The sequence below is a fragment of the Manis javanica genome, chromosome 6, assembly GCF_040802235.1.
Source record: "Manis javanica isolate MJ-LG chromosome 6, MJ_LKY, whole genome shotgun sequence".
In the NCBI taxonomy this organism is placed as follows: Eukaryota; Metazoa; Chordata; class Mammalia; order Pholidota; family Manidae; genus Manis; species Manis javanica.
In genome coordinates this window covers 55,506,929-55,527,575 of record NC_133161.1, presented here as the reverse complement: position 1 = coordinate 55,527,575, position 20,647 = coordinate 55,506,929, and the positions used below count along the sequence as shown (strand labels likewise).

General features: G+C 36.3%; 1 protein-coding gene across 3 annotated transcripts in view; it reads left to right on the top strand.

Moving 5' to 3' along the window:
* HDAC9 (histone deacetylase 9) overlaps window positions 1-20,647 on the top strand; it is a 938,800-nt gene that overhangs the window by 621,487 nt on the left and 296,666 nt on the right. For all 3 annotated transcript variants that reach the window (XM_073238726.1, XM_073238727.1, XM_073238728.1), the window contains exon 16: window positions 11,763-11,940. In XM_073238726.1, the coding sequence (XP_073094827.1) occupies window positions 11,763-11,940 (178 nt within the window). The remainder of the gene's footprint in view (window positions 1-11,762; window positions 11,941-20,647) is intronic.

Genomic DNA, 20,647 nt, shown 5'->3' with positions numbered 1-20,647 from the left:
TCCTTGGCCCGTTTCTCTGTCCCAATGCTGAGGAGGCACGTTGGCCAGGTGGACCTCTGAGTGGAGGCCTGTGCTAACTTTTTCCAGGTGCACTCGGGCCCCAGGTGGGAGACTTCCTACTGACTCCTAAGATCATTAAAGGCAGTGCTTTTGGTGCTACGTAAAACATTCTGTAATGAAGCCTGGGCCTCACTGGTAGGAGGTGGTGGCAGACTGTCTCTCTGGGATTTGGGTGTCTGTTGGTCACCTGCTTCTGCACCAGGGAGTCGGCTCTGTGATCAGTTGGGGGTTTCTCAGCCTCTGGGGTGGCTCCTGATGGAGCAGCCTCCGCATGTTCATTACTTCTCCAGCCTCTGCTGGGAGGCCTGGCCTCCTTCAGGGTCGAATTTAGGCTTAGCGATTTGTATTTTCCAGGAGAGAGAACTTTGTATCCCTCATTTCCCAAAATGGACACCTTCCTAATGTTTTTACTTTTTAGAAATGCTTAACAGTGTTGCTACATTTTGGATACATCTGTTAAATCATTTAAAGGGAGGTAGATGTTTTGCTTCGTCTGTCCCACTGCCGGGCTCACGCGGGAGCTGACACCAGTCAATCTCTCCTTTGTCTCTCCTGGGATGGAGGTGGGGACAGGAGGCTTGACTGCCTGGCTTATGGAGCTGAAACAATGGGGCCCACTGAAAACTGGATGTTTTATAGCACATCACAAATCTCTCTCACCAGCTTTCTCTTTTTCTTTGTATAACTAGGCAGTTTTCTGTAATATTTCTGGGATGTTTGAGACTTCACACATAACCTACATGGGCTCTACCCACTGACATGACATGGAGCTGCTAGGATTCCTTTAAAAGCTTATTCGCATGCTTTAAGAGCAGACCTTTCTTAGCTGATCGTAGGGACTGTCACAGTCTGGGAAACCAGGCTTGGGAAAGCAGCTCATTGCCTCTTGACCTCTAGCTTCCCAAGGGAACTGTGCACAGGACCACCAGTGCTGCCAACAGGTAGGTGAGAGACTCTGACATAGGTAATTTCAAATGCTTCTGGAGACTTCTGCCTGTTCCTGCTTATCTTTTCCTTCATCAGTAGCCTGATTAACCAACTTCTCCAGAACCTAGGACTTACCTCCTTTTTGTAGGGTCTGTTGTATGTTAAATGTTTGGCTTTCATGGTTTATAACAACCTTTCTTTCGGGTGCATTTAGCCACTGACTGACCCTCTCGTCCAGTGGAGGCCAGGGCAGGAGGGCTGCCTGTTGGTGGCCTCAGGGTGTGCCCTGTGGGGAGATGCTTAGCGTTGTTTTATTTATGACCCTTGACAAAATAGATAGGCATGTGGATTTTAAATTTAAAGATATTAAGATTTAATTTGCTGAAATTTATTCTGAGGGGATATTTATAATGTACTTCTTTAGATATCTGTATTTTATCAGCTTGCAGTGTAATGCTTGTTTCCCCTGAAAATATCAAATAAGATTGTGTATTTTTGAGCGATAATAAAAAATGAAACAAAGCAAAACAAAAAAACTTAAGTTTTTATGGCTAGATAATATTCCATTGTATAGATATACTATATTTTACTTATCCATTAATCAGTTGAACATTTGGGTTGTTTCTCCATTGGGCTATTATGAATAGTGCTGCTATGAACATTCATGCATAAGTTTTTGTGGACATTTCATTTTTCTTTGGTATATACATATTATTGAAATTTCTGGGTCATGGTAGTTCAATGTTTAACTTTTTGAGGAACTGCCAAACTGTTTTCCAAAATGGCTGCATCATTTACCTTCTCAATAAAAGTTTCAAGTTCTCCACATCCTCACCAATACTTGCTATTATCTATCTTTTTCATTATAAACCATTCTAGTTGGTGAGAAGTTGTGTCTCATTGTGGTTTTGATTTGTGAATCCCTGAAAGCTAATGATGTTATCTTTTCATGTGTTAATCAGCCATATGTATAACTGTTTTAGAGAACTGTTTATTCAAAAACATTTTTTTAGCAGTTTAACAGAATATACGTTTATTATAGTTCTGTAGATCAGAAGTGCAATATGGGTCTCACCAGGCCAACATCAAGGCATCAAAAGGCTGTGTTCCTTTTTGGAGAGGCTGTAAAAGAGAATTTGTTTCCTTGCTGGTTCACAACGTTGGTAGAATTCAGTACTTTGCAGTTGCAGGACTGAAATCTTCATTTCCTTGCTCAGGTGAGGGCCATTCACAGGTTCTAGAGGCCACTTGGATTTCTTGCTTGAGACTCCCCTCCTGCATCTTCAAAGCCAGCAACAGGGTGTCCCTGTCAAGCTTCAAATCCATCCTCCTCCTCCAACTTATCTCTCTCACTGCAGCCTGGATAGGTTCTTTACTTTTATGCACTTGTGATTAGATTGTGCTAGAAACTTTGTTTTTAAATTGTATTTCTTTTTTTTTTTTAGATAAGTATTTTTTATTGAAGGGTAGTTGACACATAGTATTACATTAGTTTCAGGTGTACAACACAGTGATTCAACATTTATATACATGATAATTCTAGGTACCAGCTATCACCATACCAAGTTGTTACAATATTTTGACTATATTCCTTATCCTATACATTACATCCTGGTTACTTATTTATTTTACAATTGGAAGTGTGTACTTTTTTTTTGTGAGGGCATCTCTCATATTTATTGATCAAATGGTTGTAAACCACAATAAAATTCTGTATAGGGGGGTCAATGCTCAATGCACAATCATTAATCCACCCCAAGCCTAATTGTCGTCAGTCTCCAATCTTCTGAAGCATAACGAACAAGTTCTTACATGGAGAACAAATTCTTACATAGTGAATAAGTTACATGGTGAACAGTACAAGGGCAGTCATCACAGAAGCTTTTGTTTTTGATAATGCATTATGAACTATAAACAGTCAGTTCAAATATGAATATTCATTTGATTTTTATACTTGATTTATATGTGGATACCACATTTCTCTATTATTATTATTTTTAATAGAATGCTGAAGTGGTAGGTAGATACAAGATAAAGGTAGAAAACACAGTTTAATGTTGTAAGAGAGCAAATGTAGACGATCACGTGTGTGCCTGTAGACTATGTGTTAATCCAAGCTAGACAAGGGCAATAAAACATCCACGTATGCAGAAGATTTCTCTCAGAATGGGGGGTGAGGTTCTAAGCTTCACCTCTGTTGATCCCCATTTTCTCACCTGATGGCCCCCCTGCGACTGTGCCTGTTTTAGGTTGTTCCTCCCTTGAGGAATCTTACCCGTCTCTGGCTAACCAGTCATCTTCTGGGGCCATACAGGGAAATGTTAAGTTGGTAAGTGACACAGAAGCCTTATTGTTTGAAAAGGTTAGCTTTTTACTTCTTTGCATAAATTGTATTTCTTTTTATTAATGAGTCATAAGAATTCTTTATTGGATATATGTCTCTTTTATCAGGAATACGGTTTAAAATTATTTTCTGATTTGTGGGGTGTATATTTACATCACGATGTCCTTTAAAGCATAAAGGTTTTTCCTCTGATTGTGTCTAACTTATTTTGGGGTCACTCCTTTGGGTTATCTACTAAGATTTATTCCTGTATTTCTAATAAGACTTTAATAGTCTTAGCTTTTATAATCCATTGGAGTTAATTTTTCTGTATGGTGTGAGGAAGGGGTTCAGTTTCATTCTTTTAAATGTGGATATGCAGCTGTTCAAGTTCCATTTGTGAAAAGACTATCTTTTCTCCATTGAATTGTCATAGTACCGTGGTGAAAATCAGTTGACCGTTAAGTGTAAGAGTTTATTTCTGGGTTCTCAATTCAATTCCATTGATCTGTATGTCTATCTTTATGCAAGGACCACAGTGTTTTGATGAATAACTATAGGGTTTGAAATTAGAATCCCCTTCCTACCTCAGGATATTTCATTAAAGTTTGTGCTATGTGACCCTTGATGTAGGAACTGGTGTCTATCCATATATCAAATATTAGTTTATTTGCTTTCTTGTCTTTTTGTTTAAAAATTAAATGTGCATAGAAGCTCTGCTATTTTCTTGTGCATCCCCCTGGATTGGCTTGTACTCCTTGCTTTGGAGACCACTGCTCCCAGGGTACCAAAACTGAGCTCTATTCTGCACTATCCCAGTCTTGAGACAAATGTCGTCAACCAGTGGCCACCCCTACTTCAGGGCCCCAAGGTGATATTGAATAACTTGTACATGCCTAATAATATCTCCAGGGGAGTAGCTTTCTCTGAAACTTCAACTAAATCACCAATAATTTGTTGATATAATAATATTGGCATTTTATATATGCCAATTTATTAAACATTTAAAATTTATTTTAGGTGTGTTTATATACAAGAAAAATAAGAAAGATTATAATAATGAACATCCATAACATACAGTTTAAGAAATAAAACATAATATGTACAACTGAAGTTTCTTGTATGTCTCCTATTTTGTCTCCCTCCAATTCTTTCTCTTCTGAATTTGCTTTTTACTTTTCCCATGCATTTCTTTATATTTTTATTATATTCATAGCTGAACTTAAATAATATATAATATTCACTTACATATATTTAAACTTAAATAATAGACTTTATATACATTCTTCTGCTTGCTTGTTTCACTCAACAATTTTACTGTAGGCTTATTATTCATCTCCACTTTTACCCATTATTAGTGTATTTTTCTTTAAAGTGGTTGTAACAATTCATTCTCCTACAAGCAGTCTAAGTTTCTCTTGCTCTTTATTTTCACTAATGGTTGGTTTTAGACTTTTAAATTTCTGATCTAATGACCATATAGTAGTATCTCATGTTGGTTTTAATTTTCATTTTCTTGATCATCACTGAGGTTTCTAGTCATATATTGGCTTATTGAAATGTTTCATTATCTGGGAATTTCCTTTCATACTTTTTGATTTTTCTGTTCTAATTTATTTTTCAGAGTTATATATGCAGTGTAGAAAGTAAACATTCTTTTATGCTATGCCTTTCAAATATTTTGCTGGCAGTTTACCTCACCTTCTCCCTTGGGCACAGTGATTTTGACCCAGGGCTCTGGCCAGCCATGATTTACCTGGATTTGAATTATTTCTGAACTTGTGCCAGTACCGAAAGTGGTGCCTGTTGTGTGTGCCTGTGTCTGAACAAAGCAGTGTTTGGGTTGAGGAGAGAGCTTGGGCCCTTCTCCCCAGACCCAGTCATTAGGGTCCCAGTGAAGGGGCTGCAGACCCCCAACTTCAGGCCCTGGTGGGTGCTCAGTGGCAGTCAGGTGCATTCTAGACTGTTTAGTCTCTTTTCCACCAGGGCTTGTGTTTTTCTGCCCTATGATATGTGAATTCCTTTCTTTCCTCAAGTTTAGAATGATATTTTCCACATTTTGTCCTAAAAAATTTTAAATTGTGTATTTTACATTTCAGTTTTTAATTCATTTATTTATTTATTTATTGTATGTAGTATTATGTAGTTATCTAAATTCATTACTGCCCTTAGGGATAACCAGTTTTCCCAGCATCATTGATTGACATTCCTTGTTTACTTACTACTCTGTAGGTCGTTTCTGTGATACATGGAGTTTCCATGTACTCATGGGCCTGCTTCTGGGCTCTCTTTTCTATTTCATTTATACATTCTTATGCTAATATTTTACTGTGTTAAATAACTTAGTCTTTAGTGTATAAATATCTGGTTGGGCCTGTCTCCCCAACTTATTCTTTAATTTCAAAATTAATTTCAAAATTAATTAATAATTAAAGTTCTATGCCTTTTTTCTCCTATACAAAATTTAGAATCATCTGAAACATTCCAGAAATTACAATTTGGCAAAAACTGAATATATCTTTCTTTCACAGAATATAGTTCATCTATTCATCTACACACAATACATTTATGACTATAACATGATCTTTTTGATGCTGTTCTTTTTCAGTAAAATATATATAACAAAATATTACCATTTTAACCATTTTTAAGTGTTTAGTGGCATTAAGTATATTCACATTGTTGTGCAACTATCACAACCCATCTCCAAAACTTTTTAATCTTCCCAAATTGAAACTCTGTACCCATTGAACAGGACTCTCCATTTCTCCCTTTCCCCTAACTATCTTTCTGTCTTTATGAATGTAATGACTCTACGTATGTCAGATAAGTGGAATCACGCATTATTTGTCCTTAGTAACTGGCTTATTTCACTTAGCATAATGCCTTCAAGGTTCATCTATGTTGTAGCACATATCAGAATTCCCTTCTTTGTTAAGGCTGAATAGTATTACATTGTAAATATTGATTCTTTAAAGTTTGTTGACACTTGCTTTATTGTATTTGTCAGTTTTGTAATTGTTATGTGTGTACCTGAAAGAGTGTGTGTATGTGTATCAACTGCAAAATTTAAAATATCTCCAATCTAGTGAATTGTGCTATTCAAATCTTCTGTAACTTCTTGTTTTATTATAAATTTTATATCTCCTTCCATGATATGGATTTTTCAGTTTTTCTTTATAGCTCTGCCAGTTTGTGCTTTTTATATTTTTGAACCTGTGGTATTAGTTTTGAAGTTGTATTTTGTACTTTGTATTACTTTGTACGTACCCATATAGAGTCTCTAATATTTTTCCCCTAAGGTCTGTTTTGTCTGTTTTGAACATGGCTGTGCAAGATTGCTGCTGGCTCTCCTTTCTGTCAGTATTTTTCTTATATGTCTTCATAGAACCTTTTAGTTTAATCTTGCTCTGCCAGAGAATATATAGCCCTTCTATTTTTTTAGTCAGGGCTTTTTCATCTCATAATCTCCATTAGAAAGCCAGCTGCAAATAAGTATCTTACTCTGAGCAAGACCATTGTGCTTGTCATACAGAGGACAAGACCTAGTCCTACCTACTTTCCACATATATGGCGATGCCTTAGAGAGCCCCCATAATGGCAGTGTCTTATAGGCATCAGTAAAAAATTTGTAAAACAGGTGCATAGTAATTTCTGTGAAAGCAGTTTGCAGTTTTTATCTGTGGTAGGAGGCAGATGGTATTCAGGATTAGTGTGATCTTTGACCACTTCATATAAGGAAAGGTTGTCTTAACACATCTTAGTAACCTGAGAGAATTTCCCTGAAAGACAGTCTGGCATAGTAACCCATCAAAACCAAGTCCCCAATGGAAGCAACTGATAAAAGAAAGACCAATAAATGCATAAGAATCATACTCACTATAGTATATTTAAAATATATTTTAATCAAAAGTCCTGTTTTGGGGAGAGGGCATGTTTATTATTCACTTAATGGGCATGACACACTTTCCAGTGGGGCTCAATTGATGAAAGGTCAATTTGGGTATCCAGTTTTTAATAACAATAGTTTCTGAACTGTTCAACATTTTATTTTTCTGACAAAACAAGAGAGAAAAATGCACTTTCACACTTACTTAGAAATAGGGAAAATAACCACAGACAAAATTATTTCTTATTAATATTGCAAATAGGAAAAAATGTTTAGTGAAACACTTCAATAAATTAGTTACAACAGAAAAATATTAGTTCAGTTTTCAGCCTCAAGTGCAAAACATTTTATTGATGAGGAATAATATCTATTTGTAATAAAAATGGTTTAGCATTTTGTGATACTTTGGTGATTAATATGTACCATAATAATGGTTTGCCTTACTAGATTGTCAGATTTGCCCTATACATTAAAATTTATGCTTCATGTATAAAACTGTATAATTACAGTCAACTCTTTTGAAAGTGAATGAACTTTTCTCTCTTCTATAGTCCTTTTTCGGCAGAATATTCAAATATTTGACTCATGTCTGCTGTAAGGTCCATTGATTATGAATCCATCCCAAATAAGTGTTTAAAAGGTTTCACTGTTTATGTTAAATAGCATTTAATACTTTTCTTAAAGTGTTAATATAAGTAATATGCAGAAAGTTTGGAAACCATATAAAATTATAGGGAAAAATAATCCTCAAATCACTTATTTCCTTATCTCTTGGCTTCAACACTAAATAATTTCAGAGTGTTGTCCTTTGATGATTGTTTTGTCTGGTCTCTATTTTCTTATATTTTTCATTAACCATTCCTTGATTCTTTTATGTCATGATTGCTTATAATATGCTTTCTTGTATTATCCTTACATTGTGATCTTAAGACTATGCATTTCCTTTCTGTGCATTTACTTGTTCAATTTATGTTTTTCAACACCTGCTATGTGTGAAACACTGCATGGAAACATGAGTCAATATGCAGAGCTTACATCCTTATGTTACTTACTAACTAGGGATATAGTGCTCGAATTTTGGGTGTTAACCCACAAGAAAAGGAGCCATGCTTAATTCACTCTCTTGTCTGTGCAACCCAGCATGGAATCTTCTTCCTTCTACATGCATGATAGATATTGGATGGACACTTATGTATGAGGAATAAGTAACTACTATTGAACAGATAGTTATCTGTCTATTATCTATATTGCCATATTCCTAATAGTCTACTTATTGGATAAGTAGGATTTTGCTTGCCTGGTTCTAAAGTTCTGTATTAAGATGTAACATTTGTACCATGCTTAGGAGTTGGTGGACTGTTATCCCATTATCTTAAAGGGTTCCTGTGAAGCCCAAGTGAAATGATAAATATGCTTTATTTAAAAAGAAGGAGGGTGGTGGTGTAAATTTACATGGAGCTCTTATAGTATTGAGTTATTCATTAAGAGATTAAACACATAGTAACTCCAGTCATCTAAAACATGGTTATGTTATGGGAAAAAGCCATGGCCTTTAATCTCAATGCGCAATCATTTAGATTCAAGAAAGCATAAGAAAAGATATAAAATGCCACAGAAAGTAAGTTCACAGATGAGTTACATGCAGTTTCTGGTTCAGAAAGATTTCAATATTATACATGGAGAGAGAATTTCTCTCTCTCTCTCTCTCACTGTATCTAGAGTCCTCCCCCCACTTCACCTAGCTAATTCAGTTTATCCTTGATGTTTCAAATTAAACAGCACTTCCTTAGATGGAAGTTCACTCAACCTTTACATCAGGTTCTTCTTCACAGGTTTTCATGGCATTCTGCACTTCTCCTGTAGAGCATTCATTATATTTATAATAACATTATACTTAGAAATATTTAGTATCTGTCTCCTCAGTAGACAATAGATATAAAAAGGCTCAAAACACCAGCAAAGTGTCTGGCACAGAATTTGAGCTCAAAAGTAGTTATTGCTGCAATAACTCTGACTTACAGAAGATTAAGGCAGGGGAAAAGAGAAAAAGTGTGATGGGAATGAAATGGAAATGGAAAGCACATTTAATGTGGGAGCTTAGAAAGTTCTATGTAGAATTTGAAGTGGATCTTAGAGAATGTGTATGAGTGCTGAGTGTGAAGCTTCATAGACACACCTAGAGGGGACGATGCAGAAAAGACAGATTTGTGGAAGCACAAATGATCAGGGCCAGCATATCCATTAGACACAGTAGACACTAGGACCAGAATTCATAATACTTAAAGAGACACACAAAATGTTTTAAATTTTAATGTTTCAGTCAGAAGAAAAAAATGAATATTATAATAATATATAATAATGACCCCAATGAATGCCAAAGTAAGCATAAAATATAATTTTCCATATTGCTTTTTAAGGAGGAAGGGGCCCCCAAAAGCCAAAAGTGCCCAGGGCCTGTGGAAGTCATGATGCAGGTCAGGGGATGGTATTGGTTATATGTAGATAGGATTTTGGCTGGAACCTGGAAGAGGAATAGAAGACTTAACGTGAAGAATGCAAGTTGACCTCAAATCAAGGAGAACCCAAGTGACAGGCTAGGGAGTTTCTTCAAACACTGGTTTACTTTCAGAGATTTTTGCAATACAGGAGGGCTTTGGGAAGGGAATTCTAGCAGGAAGGAATAGGATGGAGTTAGTCTTAGAAATCGGGTGATCAGTCAAGGGTCTTTGCATTAGTTTAGATGAGGGTTAAAGATGATGTTACTGTAGGAAGAGACTCAGAGAATGTATATTACAAACATTCAGGTATTTTATCCTACAATATGCATTTTAGATCATATGCAGAAAATTCCTTTATCCCATAGAAAATCCCAAAGTCATAATTACATACTTACATTCTTTCTGAATGTAAGGTCCATGAAAGGAGGGACTATGTCAGTTTTACTGCTGCATCCTCAGGGCATTGAACGTGGAGACACTCAAGAAAACAGGGGTTAGATTTTTGTAAAGTGTTTGAGACTTAATAACTAGAACTCTATTCTGACCAAGCCATTGTGATTGTCAAAGCAAATGCCCAAAGCCTGAGTATGTGACAAATGATTGATGGTTCAAATATTCTGCAAAGCAAAACAAAAGTAACAATATATACATTAATTATAACTTATTTTAAAGGTAATTTAAAAAGATCCTCAATTTTTTTCTAAATTGTAATAGTATGGTCTGTAACTAAATATATGTTTATAATCATAACTCACATGTTTATATGTAGATAGCATTAACTCAAAGAGAAAGTTATGATAATATATAAAACCATATAATATACATTGAGTACTACTTTGTTGTATGTTGATTTGTTAGCATTCTAAGTGAATAACTTGTGTATTTAGGATGTACCAAACCTTGTGCTAGAAATACAAGATGAGTATCACATACAATAATTTGTGTTGGATGCTATGGGGGTCCCTAACCTAACAGGAAGGTTAAGGCAAGGCCTCACTAAGAGGTAATGTTTCCATCAAGCCTTGAAAGAGTAAATGCTATCCAGGCAGATCAAAGCAGAAGGGCATGCACATTTTAAAAATTATGGGAATTAGACTTGTATTTAAAAGACTTTGTTAACCTTTTGGAGGGGCAGTTTCCTAATCCATGGCATGTGATAATCATCTTTTGTATCACTGTTCATCTATTTTCCACATTTGTTGAGACCATGGAAAAGGAAAGAAACATAAAAAGCAACCCAAAGGTTATGAATTCCCTGATGTTGAAGAAAGAGGAAATATTTACTGTGTAATATCGATAGTTAAATTAGCTGCCTATCTGTGTTTTAGAGGTTGTCTTTTTTGGAGACAGAAGAATAGACTGAGTGACTTTTCCAGGAGCTTCCAGACTCTGGCTCTTTGATTGGATAACTTGACAAGTATGAAAAATGATACTATTAAATCACTGAGATTATATTTAATACTCTGTAATAGAAATAAAAACCTTCAAAGCATTGAGATTATACCATATATTTGAAAAATTCATTGTTCTATATACCATGATATGAAGACTGAAACATCAAAATATAGCCATTCAGTTGGTAATTTTTGGGCTCCCATTATTTCATCACCAATATTACTGAAGTAAATCCAAGGTAGAATTTTCAGAATTGAGCCCTTTTGGCAATCTAAATGCAGTTGAATTGTTCTCCCACTTTCTGTTGCAACAATTCTGGGGCTGTATTCAAAATGTTGGTATCAAGATAGGAAATGAGTCTAAGTTGATGTTCCTCTTGAGGTTAAAGGTCTGTTTCTTTCAATCAGTCCAAACTGACAGGCCTCCTGCCATCACCTCCTCCTTAGGCAGGCAGACAGGCCCTGGCCGTCAGTGTGAAAACATCTGTTGAATGGATTTATTGACTAGATCTTGTTTTTCCTCTCCCTTTCTCTATTTTTTTTTCTTTTTCCTTCACACCGTTTATTATGTCTCTGACCTGATGAACTTAATTTGTTTACATGTCACTCTCAGTGTCCCCCTCAATGCTTGTCTCATGTTTCTTTCTACTGTGCTCTTTTCTTGGCAACAGCCCTTTCTGGAGCCCCAGCACGCACGTGCGCTCTCGGTGCGCCAAGCTCAGCTGGCTGTGGTTGGCATGGATGGATTAGAGAAACACCGCCTTGTCTCCAGAACTCATTCCTCCCCTGCTGCCTCCATTTTACCTCATCCAGCAATGGACTGCCCCCTCCAGCCTGGCTCTGCAACTGGTAGGAATCCCTAAAGACTTTCCCTAATAGGCAGGCTAAATGCATGGGTTCTTGTAGGATTAAACGATTTAAATGCTCTGAATAACTCCAAGAACAGAACGCTCCGCTTTAACCCAATGCAACCCAAATTTTATGAGGTTATATTGGCCACAAGACAAACAGCACATCTGATAAATCTTAGGCTTAGTATTAATAGCCTCATAAATTGTTATCATTCAAGAGCCTGGAAAACACATCAACAGGTGCATGGGTCCCTTTTGGAAACAAAAATCCCTACAACATTCTTTAACAGTGTTCCTCAATCTCTTCCTTCTAGTAGTCCAGGCCCACTAGGAAATTTATGATGGTTGGTTTCATTTGACTTTAAAGGAAGCCTCTCCCCAACTTTGTTTTTCTTGTTTTGTCTGTTTCACTGTTTTCTTCTGACTTTCCATACAAGTGACTCATGGGAGACAATGGTGCCAAGGCAAACCTTGGTCGGTTCTACATACGTTAGTTCCATTTCCATTTGTTATGGCATCTCCGGGTGGGCTATTTGACCAACCTCTTCCTTTGCCTACAGCTGTGTTGGTATTTCAGAACAACCTGACTATGCAGGAAAACCAGGTAATTCCAAGGCCAGAGGGAGGTCAAATCTGGAACATACACAAAGAATGGGTGCTTTTCCCTCTACAAGGGGACTGTGCTATAAATACCTATGTGGATAAATTCTGTTTTCTGCCTGATGGACCCCTTTCTTGTTCCATTCTCCCAAACTGTGGCCAATAAAATGAAAGATATTACAGCCCTAAGGGACTCATAATTTAGATGCAGCAAGGGACAAATTCATATGTACTTTCCCCCAAAGGCTCTCACAGGTTATCTGGTTTAGTTTTGAATCCGTTTTCAGAATTCAGATTTGTTTTGTGGAGCTTCTGAGACCTCATGCAACCCTTTGTGCTTGGAAAAGTTAAACTTTTTCTGAAATCACATTCCCAATCTTTGATACCATCTTTACTTAAAACTCAATGAATAACATAGCCAAATTATTTGACTTTGACAGACATCTTTAATAAGTTTGCATAGAAGCTACCTTTTATAATGTCTTATATCACAAGACAACCTTCCATACTAGAAGCTACAGGGCGGGTATATTTGGATATATTCTTTTACCACATTAGCCACTACCTCTGATCCTTCTGCTTGGAGCACAGCAGACCTTCCCAGGTATCCCAGATGACCCAGTACTGGAGCCCAGTGTGAGCAGAGGCTCTTTGGATCAGTCATTCCTGATGCTATCCCTGGTGTTCAGAGAGGTTTTACTCAGAGCCAGATACTTGACGTAGAGGAATACTTTGGTAGATAGTCAGAGCAGTAGCCTTTATGAATTACGTACATCTCAGTTCTTTTTCCTGAAAGTGTTTTTTATTCAGCCATAAGCTTTCAGAGAACACAGAGTAGCAACTCTCCTATCATAAGCCATTTCCATTCACTCAAAATCATTTCCTTAATTTAAAAGTGAGCTTAATTTATAAATTCATGGTGCTGTTCCCATGTGTGCTGCTCTCCACTATTGTGATCCTACCCACAGATTTTCTTTTCTTAGCTAACAGGGGCAGCCCTTCCCTGATATGCTTGGTTTCCTCTGCTTGTGTATGTCCCTTCAGTATAAGTGAAGCAAGGTCTCTTAATATGAGAACCCTCCTTCCAGTTTGATAAAACAGTGTTGCCAAAGGTACAGGGTTTGCTGACCTTAGAAGAACCCAGGTCAAAGGGTGGACTGCACACCTAATAACATAAGCAAGACATAAACATAATCTATTCATTCAGACTAAAGACAGTCATTTCAGATGATAAGATTCTTTCTCATAATGTCAGCATCCTAGTATTTATCAGATTTTATATTCCAAACACAAATAAACAAAGAAATGAATTTGAGATTATTTTCATGTTTAATAGGCTTGATGAGGCACATTTCTTGCCTAATGAGAGATTATATAAACTTATGTTTTAAAAAATATAGGATTTTGTACTTAATAAGCATTTTATTTAATAAAATATTATTTTAAAATTAATAAAAATAAAAAAATAAAATAAATTTATTTGTTTTAGTTAAATAAACCAATATTCACTTATACAGTATATATATGTCTGTATCTAAAATATAGTTACATATATAAACACTTATGAATTTACTAGTTCACATTTGAAAACACTGAAAGTTACTTTGTAATTATTATTCTGATTAAAGAATGACTAAGTGATTTCAAGGTTATATCTAAAGTAGAGAAAAACCTTCTTATTGTCTTATTTGACCTTTAAAATGTTGTATCTGAGCACTTAAATTCTTAAAATCAAAATGCTCAATAATTTTTATATCATGCGGAGTATATAATTTATATGTCCACCAATAGCCCCTCCACTGTCATTGAGATTAAAAATATGTATTTGGTTGGTGACTTTCATGTAGTACTTTTCCAAATCCAAAGGAAATGAAATGCACATCTTCCTTATGCTTCTCCACATATTGTCTGGCTTTAATCCAAACTTAAATTTCCCTATAACCTGTACACTCTTATAATCCACATGATTGCAAAATTCATTTTTGTGTTTCTAATGATCTCATTTTAGAGGTGAACTTTTAAGGCTTTCAATTGTAGTATGTTTGAGAACAAATATTCTTATATTTGTCTGTTGAATATACATTTAAAAAAATCAAAAGTGACTTTCAAGTATATTCTTTGGGAATATTTTGTGGGGGTTTTTTCCCCCAAAAAGAAAGTCACAATATCACACACTCTGTAGTTGTTCCACTAAAAAGTAAGAAAAACAAACACATTGTCAAGAGAGGTGATCCGCTTAAATCCATTTTCTGTAACAGCTTGCTTTGTGGCACAACTAACAAATTATTTGATAACAAAGTCACATAATTTTCAAGGCACACCATTCAAACCTTCACCCTCCATGTGTGTCCTCAGCGGCCACCTGAAGTAGCCACACCACCCTCTTTGTGTAAAGAACAAAACAATGTTCCGGGGGAAAATACTGTCTGAGTTCAGTCAGTTGTTGAAAGATGCAAGTCTTCCATCCATTTCCTGTGAGGTCATGAATGGACTAAGGAACAGAGTAAGATGTAGCTACTACCTGATGGCCCTATAGAGAGCCGTAGGGAAGGCCTTTCAGGGTGGAGAAGAGCCTGTGGTTGTGCAGCTGCGGGGGTGATAATGAAGACTGTGTTACAGAGCCAGGTTGCCACACAAAAAAGTGGATTTTATGTTATATTGCAATATGAGTAATATTCAATTTGAGAAGTGCTTTTTCTATTTAAAGATAAAGCATATTGTTTATATGAATTCTGATAACTAAAGAAAGGGCAACATACTTTATTTTGTCTGCCATGGTCATCTCTTAAATTTGACCATTTATTTCTAACAGATGAGGCTTGGCCTATTGTTCACAACAGTACACAGTAGATGATACAGTTTTGCTAGTTTCTAACAAACAGGATTCATTGAAACAAGAATTCAGTGGGAAATACATTTGATTGGCTTTATCTCCCCTATCACCCAGTATGATTTAAGGTCTTTATCCCCCAACACTAGAATACTTTGCATCATCCGTGAGTAAATTCTTTCTTTGTAACATTATCTTTTTAGTCAGCATCTAAAGTGAAATCGAATCATAGTGCTCAAATTAAACCAGCATTTGTGAAAGCTGTAAAAAATAATTTAGCTAAAAGAAATTTTAAGTTGATGTTTAGGAGTTGGCACATCATGATAGAAAGTATTGAATATTTCATGTGACAATAGCAATAGTGGCCTGTTTTCCTATTTTCTCTTATTTTCTTTCTTTTTTTAATGAAAGATGTTTTTCCAAGTCAGGCTAACTCCAGTTAATCCTTCAAGTTTTAGTTTATATGCTATTTCCTTCAGAAAGCCTTGCTTAGCCAGCTAAATCCAAATTAATCTATTATGATCCCTCATAACAAACTGGATTTTTTCCCTAAAAAATTGTGCTTACCTACTGATTTCAGGGATTGTGTCCCAGTAGGCTCTCCATGAGGGAAGAATATATGTTTTTTTTTGTTCTCTCTAATCCTAGCACTTAGGTACATAGATAGCACATGTACTACCTGTCTCAGAATGGAGAGACTTATTTCCTTTGGGTAGATAATCAGTTTTAAAATTTACTGACCTCAAATATATGTGCTTGAAATTTCTCCTGAAAATCTCCTCCAAAATTTGCTCATTTAATTCTCACTGAAGATGATAAAAATAGCTATCTTATTTATTTAGGAATACTGAATCAACTTGATCACATATAACATAGCATATATATATATGAACATACATGTGTGTATATATGTTATTTTTTTTTGAAAATTAGAAATGCCTCTTTTTTTTTCACTAATCAAATTGGCAAATATCCAGAAATTTGGTTAACAGTCTATTAGCAAAGGTTTTGGATGCAGGTATTCTCTTTTGTTGTTTGGTATGTAAATAGGAACACACTCTATAGAGGGTAGTTTAACAATATCAGTCAAATGCAGATGAATACATCCAATAACACCTTCTTTGGGAATTTTTTTCAAAATCTCTAAATACAAGATGTTCATTGCAGTATTATTATTATTATTTTTGTGAGAGGGCATCTCTCATATTTATTGATCAAATGGTTGTTAACAACAATAAAATTCTGTATAGGGGAGTCAATGCTCAATGCACAATCATTAATCCATCTCAAGCCTAATTCTCGTCAGTCTCCAATGTTCTAAAGCATAACGAACAAGTTCTTACATGGTGAACAAATTCTTACATAGTGAATAAGTTCTTACATGGTGAACAGTACAAGGGCAGTCATCACAGAAACTTTCGGTTTTGATCACACATTATGAACTATAAACAGGTCAAATATGAATATTCGTTTGATTTTTATACTTATATGTGGATCCCACATTTCTCCCTTTATTATTATTATTATTATTTGTATTTTTAATAAAATGCTGAAGTGGTAGGTAGATGCAAGATAAAGGTAGAAAACATAGTTTAGTGTTGTAAGAGAGCAGTTGTAGATGATCAGGTGTGTGCCTGTAGACTATGTGTTAATCTGAGCTAGACAAGGGCTTTAAAACATCCACGGATGCAGAAGATTTCTCTCAAAACAGGGGGGGTGAGGTTCTAAGCTTCACCACTGTTGATCCCCAGTTTCTCACCTGATGGCCTCCCTGCGACTGTGCTTGTCTTAGGTTGTTCCTCCCTTGAGGAATCTTACCCATCTCTGGCTAACCAGTCATCTTCCAGGGCCATACAGGGAGATGTAAAGTTGGTAAGTGAGAGAGAAGCCATATTGTTCGAAAAGGTTAGCTTTTTACTTCTTTGAAGATTTATGCCCTGTGGCTTCTATGCCCAGCATTTGTCTTGAGCTATCTTTACCACTTGGAGGAGTTATGATAGTCGGTGAATTCAATATGAGGCAAAAATTCCACTTAAGGGTTGTAATTAGGAAGGAAGAAGAAAAGCTATAGAGGTAGCAGATGGAAGAAAACATGGGAGGATTGATTATTTCTTTGACATATCTTCTTGAAGAGTAACTTAAGCATGTATAGGTTTTAAACTACTAACTAAATTGCGCACACACATTAACATAATAGGAATACAGTTACATAACCAAAGCAGATCTATAATTACCAGCCATCTCCAGTGAAGCCAAGAAAACCAGTTAGGCACCCTAGGCATTTGTGAAAATTTGTCTATGATATGATGGATATTGTCCAACTGTACTTGAACAGTCTGAGAGAAATCAGACAAATTAAAACAACCGATTCCTGGGTACTGTTCACAACCCATATGTTCTTTTAACCGTAGATAGTCTGTAGTCATAAGATTTTGGAACACGAGAACTTGCACTTCTCCTAATTCTTGGTTGAGTTCCAACAGTATACATACAGTCAAATTTGTTGTTTTACTGTATGCATGGAACAGCTTAGATATCTCCTTCTTCATTCCAATGGCAAGTCCAGGAAATGGTGGGATGGATGCAGCTACAACTGCAGCATCGCCTGGATGTTTGTGGAGGTTTTTTGATGATCATCTTCTGGTATGAGTCTTCCAGAGAGTGCTGATGTTGGAAGTTCTTCTTCATATCGTATCTTAGTTCATTTTCTGGGTAGCCAAATTAGGCTTTGATCTTCTGTATAAACACAAACAGACCCTTTGCCCACACTTTGATATGCCCTTTATACCATTGTGTAGAACTCATTGGAGGTCACCACACAGGAACTGCTTTTTTTTTTTTAAGAGAAAGGAATACTATCAGAAAAGTGTACCTCCATAGCCGATCATCTGACATCCTTTAAGTGATCAAAATTAAGGATATTTAAAGCATGCGTTTATCATTGATTTACCATTAGTTTAATCCTATCAAGGAGTAATCCCCCTTTTCTTTCTTTCTTTCTTTCTTTATTTTTTTTTAAATCTTTAATCTACACTTAAATGAAGAATATTATATTTACTAGGCTCTCCCCTATACCAGGTCCCCCCTATAAACCACTTTACAGTCACTGTCCATCAGCATAGCAAAATGTTGTAGAATCACTACTTGTCTTCTCTGTGTTGTACAGCCCTCCCCTTTCTCCCTACCCCCACTATGCATACTAATCTTAATACCCCCTTTGTTCTTCCCCCCCCTTATCCCTCCCTACCCACCCATCCTCCCCAGTCCCTTCCCCTTTGGTACCTGTTAGTCCATTTTTGGGTTCTGTAATTCCGCTGCTGTTTTGTTCCTTCAGTTTTTCCTTTGTTCTTATACTCCACAGATGAGTGAAGTCATTTGGTATTTCTGTTTCTCTGTGTGGCTTATTTCACTGAGCATAATACCCTCCAGGTCCATCCATGTTGCTGCAAATGATAGGATTTGCCCTCTTCTTATGGCTGAGTAGTATTCCATTGTGTATATGTACCACATCTTCCTTATCCATTCATCTACCGGTGGACATTTAGGTTGCTTCCAATTCTTGGCTATTGTAAATAGTGCTGCGATAAACATAGGGGTGCATCTGTCTTTCTCAAACTTGATTGCTGCGTTCTTAGGGTAAATTCCTAGGAGTGGAATTCCTGGGTCAAATGGTAAGTATGTTTTGAGCATTTTGATGAACCTCCATACTGCTTTCCACAATGGTTGAACTAATTTACATTCCCACCAGCAGTGTAGGAGGGTTCCCCTTTCTCCACAGCCTCGCCAACATTTGTTGTTGTTTGTCTTTTGGATGGCAGCCATCCTTACTGGTGTGAGGTGATATCTCATTGTAGTTTTAATTTGCATTTCTCTGATAATTAGTGATGTGGAGCATCTTTTCATGTGTCTGTTGGCCATCTGTATTTCTTCTTTGGAGAACTGTCCAGTTCCTCTGCCCAGTTTTTTAATTGGATTATTTGTTTTTTGTTTGTTGAGGTGTGTGAGCTCTTTATATATTCTGGACATCAAGCCTTTATTGGATCTATCATTTTCAAATATATTATCCCATACTGTAGGGTTCCTTTTTGTTCTATTGATGGTGTCTTTTGCTGTACAGAAGCTCTTCAGCTTAATATAGTCCCACTTGTTCATTTTTGCTGTTGTTTTCCTTGCCCGGGGAGATATGTTCAAGAAGAGGTCACTCATGTTTATACCTAAGAGGTTTTTGCCTATGTTTTTTTCCAAGAGTTTAATGGTTTCATGACTTACATTCATGTCTTTGATCCATTTTGAGTTGGCTTTTGTATATGGGGTTAGACAATGGTCCAGTTTCATTCTCCTACATGTAGCTGTCCAGTTTTGCCAGCACCATCTATTGAAGAGACTGTCATTTCGCCATTGTACGTCCATGGCTCCTTTCTCAAATATTAATTGACCATATATGTTTGGGTTAATTTCTGGAGTCTCTAATCTGTTCCACTGGTCTGTGGGTCTGTTCTTGTGCCAGTACCAAATTGTCTTGATTACTATGGCTTTGTAGTAGAGCTTGAAGTTGGGGAGTGAGATCCCTCCTACTTTATTCTTCTTTCTCAGGATTGCTTTGGCTATTTGGGGTCTTTGGTGTTTCCATATGAATTTTTGAAATATTTGCTCCAGTTCATTGAAGAATGTAGCTGGTAGTTTGAGAGGGATTGCATCAAATCTGTATATTGCTTTGGGCAGGATGGCCATTTTGACGATATTAATTCTTCCTAGCCATGAGCATACGATGAGTTTCCATTTGTTAGTGTCCCCTTTAATTTCTCTTAAGAGTGACTTGTAGTTCTCAGGGTATAGGTCTTTCACTTCTTTGGTTAGGTTTATTCCTAGGTATTTTATTCTTTTTGATGCAATTGTGAATGGAATTGTTTTCCTGATTTCTCTTTCTATTGGTTCATTGTTAGTGTATAGGAAAGCGACAGATTTCTGTGTGTTAATTTTGTATCCTGCAACTTTGCTGTATTCCAATATCAGTTCTAGTAGTTTGGAGTGGAGTCTTTAGGGTTTTTTATGTACAACATCATATCATCTGCAAATAGTGACAGTTTAACTTCTTCTTTACCAATCTGGATTCCTTGTATTTCTTTGTTTTGTCTGATTGCTGTGGCTAGGACCTCAGTACTATGTTAAATAACAGTGGGTAGAGTGGGCATCCCTGTCTAGTTCCCCATCTCAGAGGAAAAGCTTTCAGCTTCTCGCTGTTCAGTATAATGTTGGCTGTAGGTTTATGATATAT